General features: G+C 42.1%; 1 protein-coding gene across 1 annotated transcript in view; it reads right to left on the bottom strand.

Moving 5' to 3' along the window:
- ULK4 (unc-51 like kinase 4) overlaps positions 1-9,657 on the bottom strand; it is a 127,889-nt gene that overhangs the window by 29,686 nt on the left and 88,546 nt on the right. The window contains exon 34 of the mRNA XM_010134555.1: positions 6,907-7,092. Coding sequence (XP_010132857.1) covers positions 6,907-7,092 — 186 coding nt within the window. The remainder of the gene's footprint in view (positions 1-6,906; positions 7,093-9,657) is intronic.

The raw sequence follows: 9,657 nt of genomic DNA, 5'->3' as shown, positions 1-9,657 counted from the left end.
CAGGAATGCAAATTATGAGATAATCTTAGGCTGCGTCACATGAACTCATCAACGGGGCATTGCATCCCAGAGACAGCATCTGCTGCGCGAAATTCGGGACAGTAATTCACAGCCCATCAAATTCCAGTTGTTATCAACTTATAGTGCTGTTGATATCAAAACATCATGTTTCAATAGTTTAAAGAAGCAACAGCACTGGGCACTCCATAAATGTTTAACTAGCAGTCTTCATAATTAAAATGGGGAGGTTTCATCACTGAATGACTGTTTGGACTTGGGAAGGGGGGTCAGTTCCTGTAGAAATCTCCTGAAAGCCAAACCTCACCACACACAAACACTATTTTTAACCATAACCTTGTTTCAGAGCACTTGCATGAATCAGAGTCATCTGAAATTGTGCAGCACAACGTTCACAAAGCCCAGACACAGTTACCACTTCCAGGGACCAGCTACGTGAGCACGGGCCCTCTCCTGGGGAGCTTCAGGAGTCTGCACTGATTGTTAACAAATCCATCAACCAGCCATACCAGAGATACCCAGGGAAAAGCACCAAGTGTTTTGTTGTCTTTCATCGCACATATGTTCTGACTGCTACTTCTAAAATAGTTTTCATCTCTCATCTCCCCAACAACCTCCGCCTCATTCACCACCGCCTTCCTTTCACTTCATGCAGTCGTGTTGCTTGGTCTCACTATCACGACAACATGCTCTTGCTGTACCCGTGTCCTATTCTTACTCACAATTTCCATCTGACAGACATCCCCTATCTGAAATGCCCTATCCGTCTATTGACCTCCTTCACCAAATTCACGTGCCTCGGAGTGCCACATCCTCACAGCTTGACGGCCAAGGACTGTCTCCCTCTACAAGACACCCCTTCAAGTACTCCATTCCCTGGTTATCTACCATATCGAAGTGCAGAACTTGAAATATATTAGGGAAAAAAAAAAAAATCAATATAGAAACATTGGCAGGGGAGCACCAAGGATTAACAAAGAGAATACGTCAAGACTTTTTACCCTGGCTGTCCAGTACCAGGTGATTTAGAAGTCAAAGGAAGGACCACTCATTTCCCATAGGGAATCGAATTCCTACATTACATGGTAGTTAAAATTTTACTTACACGCTGAAATCTAATTGACTATTTCACCCTCAGTAAACTTGTCAGCAGGGAGACTGAGTTTAAGAGAATAGATGCAAGACAAAAGGAAGGTTCTGTTGAAGGGTTTGCCATGCGAGTCTGCAAAAAGTCACGGGGACTCTAAATGCACCTACATCTCCTCTTCAACATGGGCAACTAAAATCTTTCAAAGCTGTATGAAGGCCACGGATTTTTAAACACTGCTGTGTCCATAAAAAGTTGAATTTGCAATAAAATGAAGATAACTTTGTATTAATAATCACGAGCAACTGTTCAAAGTCCCATTCCTTCTTGCACAGAATCAAGCATTGCCCGAGGATCTGTTTCAGCCAGGATGGTCATCTTTTGTCACAGTATTTCTTAAGGAGAGTCACTTTCAGGCAATCTTGATCTTATTTAAATGCAGGAAACAAGCTGGACTGTTCTCTGGAGCAAGAAATGACTGTTCACCGAGCTTACCACAACGAGGTCCTGGTCTACAGGCGCTAAAGCAATTCAGTTATAATACTAATGAAAGCAGCAACTGCTGCTCCTATGCTCCCATTAATGCTCCAGAACCTGGAAATATCTGCAACCTGGTATTAGCATTCAAACCGAGAAAGTACTTTTGATAATCTAATCCTATTTGATTGGTGTCAATAGATCCTTTTAAGCAAAACATTGTTGACATTTAATACTCCCTATCTGCAGACCATGAAATATTCTTCCAAACATAAAGCAGCACGGTGGCTTATAAGGGTAGGGAAGTAACAATAAACGTAAAGCTGCTAGGACAAAATGGTAAGTTAATTGCATAAAAAAATTCCTCACCTTCTGACTCTAGGTATTGCTACTTAGTGCTCCGATTTTCCCACAGCTTATCTGAAGCCTAGCATTTTTAAGAGAACAGGCTTGTGAACTCCAGTGATCAGATGGAAAACAAAATAATCCCAGCTTACATCCAATCAAGATAAAATTTCCATTCTCACAGTTGTTAAGAATTTCCTGACACTGAGTTAAGAACACCCCAAGCCACATACAAAAAGAAACCACACTGTGTTTATGGTTATATGCAGAGAAAAACTAAACTACAGGAAGCGAATTAGAGCACATGTGGTCAGAGAAGTACGTCACACAGACGACGAGGATTCTCAAATGAATGATCCTATAAGCCTGGACAATCTGACTGAGATTTAAACAGTTGCCTTTTCTGTGAGCAGAAATAAGCAGAGCATTCCTGTACCACCTAGTGCTTTACGTTGAAAAAAAGCAGAGTTTTCTGCAACCTGGTATCAGGCACAGAACTTCTGGACGGGATCAAAAGTGATGAGGTAGGGGAAGGTAGGAATGCCAGGGACTGCATCGGTGACTGAGCCCTACCCCGGATACTCCTCCTCTTTCATTTCGTAAGACAGAGAGATAAATACTGGAAAAACCCCATCACATACAACTTCAGAATTACGTGCTTGAGGATTTTAGCCAAGAAGAATATTGTAAAATTCAAAGAGGTAAACGAAAAGGAAGACTAATAGAAACAGAAGCACCCTATTAAAATTCTTTCAGTGCTCTAACCAAGCGTGTAAATCTAAACACCAAGATACTCTTCCCTCTCCTCCAGCAGGAACCACAGGATGCAAACAGCAAAGAGAAAGTCAAGAGCAGTGCTAACATATTGTATTCAGCCTCCTGAAAACCCTGCCTCCTGAAAGATGGGATACAGACATAGTAACAACTAGAAAATAAGACACGAACACTAATGAAGGATAGAAATTGTTCATATGAGTCACCCGGATTTTAAAAATACGTATAATTTAAGGCAAACACACAGAACAACCTGTCAATTAGAGTGAGCATACCTATACCTGCCAGCAGCCCACGAGGATCGTATTTGCAGTCTAGCAGGCATCTCTGTGATAAAATTAGTCCTTAGAGCACTGGAATATTATGGATTACCTTAGTAATTAATGAAATTAATTAAATGCACTCTTAAGAGATTCAGATTAGGAGTGAGATGCACAAGAAGATTCTCTCCAGCTAATTGGGACTGAGCACTCTGCCCTCGCAACAGCAGACATGCCAACAGGTTCCTGCCGCTTTGTCAGACTCCAGGAAAGCAAACTCCACTGGGAATCGCTGCACAAGCACCTCCTTGTGGCACCCGATCTGCCGAGCTGAAGCAGTGAAATGGATGCTGTCAGAAAACCCCCTGGGATTTTGCATCACCTTCTCTGAGGGATGCTCCCTGTAGAGGTGCTGGTAGAGGGAATCTACTGAGGAGCAAATCTCCAGCAAGAAATGCGACTTGCAGAGGGATTGCAGAACAGCTAAGCTCAATCAAACACTGCTGCTGCTCGGACTGTGCACGTATTCCAGCTCTAAGCAGCTTTCTTCATAATACATCACCAGTAATTTATATAAGGAGGACTTAATTCCAACCCCCACGACAGGGAGTCTGGAACTAGATGATCTTTAAGGTCCCTTCCAATCCAACCCATTCCGTGATTAATCTGGGAACTGTCACAGTAAAAGGATATACATACATTTTAACACACAAACACGCTGCTGTCAGTTCAAGAGATGCCAACTCGGCACGTCTCTCCAGATGACATTACTAATGTACCCAGCAGAAATATTTAGGGACACATGACTTGAATGGTATTTTAGACACAGCGACCAGTGGTTCCCCAGTTTTGATTCACCGGTAGTAAATTCACCTGTGGGTACACTGCGACAGCCCAAACTGGCAGGGAAAGCAAACGCATTTTCAATAGTCCTCAGTAAAATGACTGTAAGTTACGGACCTCTGCCACAGCTCGAGTATTGTCATTCCAGCCTTAACATCTTTACAACGCAGCCTAATGCCATTTGAAATCCTTACAGGAATCCTCACAGGGTACGTGACGTGCAGATGACATCCTACATGTCCTAGTTGCTCACAAGTACAGGCTGAACAACTCTGACAGTTACGATATGCAAATTAGTGAAAATGAGGTTCTAGAAAAACAATCAGAAGAAAAAAGTGTGATTTGAGTTTGAACATACTTTGACAAGTACTTCGGGTAAAAGTCACAGAACAGAAGATCACTCTCCGCAGCCAGTGCAGAACTGCCTGTTAAAGTCTGATGCTTACAGGAAGTTTTCCTTATTACTAGGTGGAATAAAAAAGAGTCTTGTCTTGTTTTGACAGCTGAAACATTTTATTTGTGAGTACCCAGCTGTAGTTCCACAGTGATTCTCTGTCCAGGGGAAAGATATTGGTTGGTTCCATAAAAATTATGGTCATAAATGACTTGCCTTTACATCACATACTAGATGAGAAATTGAGATGACAGGTCAAAGAGCCAAAAGCTTTGAAAGCTAAGAGTTGATTGTAAAAAAAACAAAACCAGGAAGACAGTCAGTGCTGCCTCTTTAGAGCTTCTAAATGATCCTGACTTACACAGTTATGGAAGTTAGCTCAAAGAACAGTTTTTCTGGCTTTCATTCCTAATGATTTCTTTTCACAGCAAAACAAAGCCTCTAAAAAGAGCTGTTCATGGTGATTCCATGAATAAGTCTTTTCAAAGACATATTTTTTCCTCCAGCGTTGTGTATATAAATTTTCTTCTGTTTAATAAATGAACCTAATAAAATAGTAGAGCAAACACCAGTGAAGAAAGTGTCGCAAGAAGTTTATATTGCCCTGCGATAAATTTACTGGTCAAAGTTCCCAAAGACCATTTAAAAAAGAAAAAAAAAAACCAAAACAAGCCTCCAACTTTGTCCAAAAACCCCCTCTGGAGATAAAAGTTCATGAATGAATCTATTAAAACAACGCACAGATGTAAGTTACTGTTTCATCAATGTAAGTTCACCTTGTACATCAGTAAATTCTCTGACATGCTTTGGAGCAAAGACTCGGAAATTGAGGCATCTGTCTCCACTGGCTCACTGGAGTCACCGGGAACACTCGGACAAAGATCAGCTACTCATTGGCTTCCTTCTTTTTTCTTTTGTTATACAGGCATCTATCACAAGCACACGGAATTCTTTTTGTCTTACGTAAGCAGCGCCTGCAACCACGAGGTTAATGCACCCACAGATTGGAAAGATGCCCTTAATGATCCCTCCATTAAAATATTGCTCAGATAGCACTAGAAGAAAAGCACTGCTCTAGGCTTCAAATTCAGCACGAACAGCTGATGTGGGCTGAATCGTTCTTAAATAGATGTGATTATATTTCAATGTCTTTTGTGATTATGACAATTTTGACAAGATAATAATCTCCTCTGAACAGGACTTTTTAAGGTTTAGAGAAATAGCGTAAGATTTATTAAATAATCTGTCAAATTATCTATGAACCCCGCTTTCAAAAGAAATCCTATGATCTCATTAAAATAATTACAGCAAATTGATGCCTGGTGTTATAAATAACAAGTGCCAGTATCACTGGTGTACAAAGGAGAGAGCTAGAAGTACGGGCACTTGCCAGACTCAGAAGGCAACAGCGCAGCTCTGCTCTCTTCAGATATTCAAAGTCTGTGTTAAATAGCCTGCGCTAGGTCAGAGTTTGAACCACAGTCTTCAAAACAGAGGGAAAGGAAACAAACTAAATGCCAAAATTAAATAATCTAGATACGTACACTGCAGCCTCAGCTCTCTTTGCTTTCCTCACCCTTTGCTGTCTCTTTTTCCCTACCACTTTTGGGGAAAAGCACAAGCCTGTTCTACGCAGCACAACAATTACACAGGAAGAGAAGCACATATGCACGCAAAAATCAACAGCAAGTCTATTAAAAAAAAAATCTTTGCTAGGATTCTTTTCAGGAAGAGCATGAGAAAATAATGGAGTGAAACCTGAGATGACGTCAGAATGAGAGAAATTCTTAATTTTTACACATTCATCTTGTTTTAGGAAAAGTGAGGACTGAGCACAACTGAAAAGAGAGGTATGGTGTTTATTTTCCCGGGATGGAAATGCAGTGGGCAGGGGAAGGAGCACAGGAACAGCTCCAAAAGCTGTGCAAAAGAGTTGCTTCCTCTCCACTCCTTCCGCCGCTGATTCTGGCCTCACTAAGAGCCAGCACCGCACTTGCAAAGCTCACAGCTGTTCCTCCTCTTACACCAGGGAAGTTCCTCTCTTTGAACAGAAGACTGCTGCTCTCCAAGAGCACAGGGTGGTGTTACCAGCCACACAAGGTGACAACGCAGGCAGAGCTGCCTATCAAGACATTTCAAGACAAAAAACACCGTAATATCTGAGCAAACGTTACACGTACAGAAGGTTTTCCACCTAAGCTACTCAGGACACGATGCTGCTGTCATGCCACCACGGCAGGGCTGCAACCCCTGCCCACCATCAACATCACCAGACAAAGCCTCCGCATGACTCTCACCGACCCATTTCAAGTACAAAATGGCATTTAATCTCCCACGAAAGCAAGCGCTGCGTTTCTGAACAGCTCTTTAACGCTACAAGGTCAGCTCTTTCAGAAGGCAGTCAGAAAATTATTCCAATACCTCACACAGCTAAAGTACTAGACAAATATGCAAGTGACGCAAGTTAAAGAGCTGAAGAGTTAACTGAAACTGGAGAATCCAGCAGTCACCTCATAAGAGGTTTTAGGTGTAGAAGGCTCCTTCATTCTCCAGTAAAGTTAAATGCAATTCCAACACATGAAATTTAATTCACATATTGTTTTCAAAATTTTCATAGTCATTTTTAATTTAAGAAGCAAAAAAACCCACAACCCTCCAGTGATGTAAAAGGAACACGTGGACTCTTAAAATATTTAAAGCTTACTCACCAGTCTCTTTACAATTCTCAACAAAAGCTTCAGTTGTTGCGTGTCTTTTTTTGACTTGAGTACTTCAGCAAAGCTGTCCATATTTTCTGGAGACAGGCTCTCCTGACTGCCCACTCCATACAGCTGGACCAGCAGCGATAAGCACTGGGAGGCACTCTCAAATATTTCAGTGTCTTCACTGGGAAGCTAAAAATGAACAAATAAAAACAAAATTCTAATTTCAGATAAATCACATCTTCTAGGGATTTGGAAGAGTATTAACATTTGCATTGTGCTCGGAAAGAATCATTTCTTGCTGATTGGCTCAAAATTCCATTAAGCTAAGCTTAATCAAGTGATAAAAACATAATTAAACTATATCTGTTCTTAAGCAGCGGTGTAACAGTGTCTCCATGATGATTCTATCAAGTGGCCTATCTATAGCGACATCATAAAAGCACCAGAAGTGTTGCTTCTGGCACTGTTATATTCAGAAAGTATGTTTTGCTTTAAATAGAAGTAATAATAGCAGAAAGTATCATTATAGCCATGATGTCTAATCTTCTACATGATGCACACCATAAAACTTGATCTAATTATTTCTAAATCAAGGCTGCAGCTTCTGGTTGAGGTAGGGTAGAGGCTATCCAGCTATGTAACGGGTTTTTCGCAGTCACACCAGGAGGTACGTTTGCAGATTTTTAATATCTCCCTGCATTCCAGCTTTTCTGCTCTCCTTTGAAGAGCAGGGTCTGGAGCAGGCCCTGGCAATGGGATGGAAAAACTCTTTCCTGGGAAGCAAAACTATGGAGAGGATTTGGGGGCATGGCTAAGAACCATCTTTAAATGAGCTTCTGACAGTACAACACTGCCATCAAAATGGTTTATGTCTTTCCTGCAAGAACAGTCTCAAAATTCTGTTATGCTTGTGCTTAGCACTGCTGGAGCGACATCAAGAATGAGATGCCTGGTTTTAGTGCACACAGTTCATGGAAAGCTTGGGGGTGGGGGGGGTGGGGAAAAAAAAATCAGAGAACATTTCTTGGGGACAGGCAAGAGGATGACAGACTGGAAAGCTCCAGCAAAGGGCTGCCTGAGTTCAGCGCCTGAAGCTGATTGAAGCGCAGATTAGACCGTATTCTCCTCGGGCTAAGAACAGGTCAATGCCTTCACCTGGAAAAGGACTGGCAAGAGACAACAGCTCAGACCTTTAGAGAAAGCAGCTCACAGTCAACGGAAGCAAATACTTGGATTTCCTTCTTCCTCTCTGTCTTTAATAAGAGCGATTAACCACTGAAACAATTTCTTAGATCTGAGACAGATCCTCCATCACAGGAGATCTATAGATCACAAAACCACTGTTTTTCTAGAATAACAAACCCCTTTACTGTAATGGGGAATTAAGGTAGGGAAATCCTATGTCTTGTGTTAGTTACAGAAGATCCTAGACTAAACGATTACCACAGCCTTTGCTCGCCTTATGATCTATGAACTGCACAAACCTCCCAGTGGTGACTTTAACCAATAGCAGAAAAGTGTGAGAACACCTCACCACTCCCATGCAGTTTTCTTCATTCCAGAAGTACTATTCCAACACAAAACGGGGTTAAAGCACAGTTAAGAGACTGTCCTTACTGACAATAAAAAGGAAACCATTTCTAAGCTGTCCAGCCATTCGTATGACATGCCCAACCATTTCAACAACAATTACTAATTTCATCTGCAGTAGGAGCTTCCCAAGAGTTTTCATTTTAAGGAAAACCCACTCAGTTCTATTCAAGCAATCTGTGAACAGGTCATCAGAGTCCTCAAACATTCAAGCAGCAATTCCCCCAGGATCTGCATGCAAATACCACCCTGTTTTCCACTCGCTCCGTGGAGCTGGCTGTTTACACCAGACGGGGTGGAGATGGAAGCTCTGAACGCGTAGCCCCAAGACATCTCACATTCTATTTGACCTAATGCTATGCAAGTGACAGGACCACGGCAGCTATTTCTCTGCAGTTTTGCTGCATGGTGGTTCTTCATTCCAACCTAAACGCCACTGAGTTGATTCTTTCCTTTCCAACACCCAGAATTATCTAATAACATCATCAACATACATAGCGAGGCTAAAAAAAGAGGAAAAGCTACAAATAGTAACATGCTTTACAGCTCTGTGTAGATCTTCAATCCTTATCAAGTTCGAAAAAATTCTACTGATCTCACTGGGGCTGTGAGCTGACTTGTATTTCCTTCGCTAGAAAAAAAAATGCTGTTAAAGGAAGGAAAAATTAAACTACTTAAACGTCTGCCTCTCATTTCTTTTAAAAGCAGCGCAGTTTGCTCCCAGATCAGTGTGGACAGGTACATAAATCACTCCTTGCAGAAAACGACAGTACAAGAACTACATTCAATCCTCAGCTGTGGTTTGGTGGCTACCCAAAACCGACAACTCACAAATCCATGAACATCTGGACAGTAATGTCCTTGCCCTGGTACTGCAGTGGAGGAAAGTTCCCTGGGCTCCCTCAGCACAACATCCCTCATGTCATCAGCAATCGCTGCAGCCGTGCTCGGAAGCAAGACTGTTCCCAAGCTCTTTTTGGGACTTTCACCGAATACCAGGGCAGTGGAAAGGTGTCAGGCTCTGTAGAGGACTGCCCTCCCACAACCTTGCATGAAGGAATACATGAAGCACGCTGTCCTTCGCAGTTAGTCCTGGCACCAGGAGGGCACGCGACTTTCAAGGCAGCAGATGAGCAAGCCCAGCCTGTTCACGTTATCCCCAGG

Source organism: Buceros rhinoceros, unplaced genomic scaffold (genome assembly GCF_000710305.1).
Source record: "Buceros rhinoceros silvestris isolate BGI_N320 unplaced genomic scaffold, ASM71030v1 scaffold8014, whole genome shotgun sequence".
Classification (NCBI taxonomy): domain Eukaryota; kingdom Metazoa; phylum Chordata; class Aves; order Bucerotiformes; family Bucerotidae; genus Buceros; species Buceros rhinoceros.
This window is presented reverse-complemented; position numbering and strand designations above follow the sequence as displayed.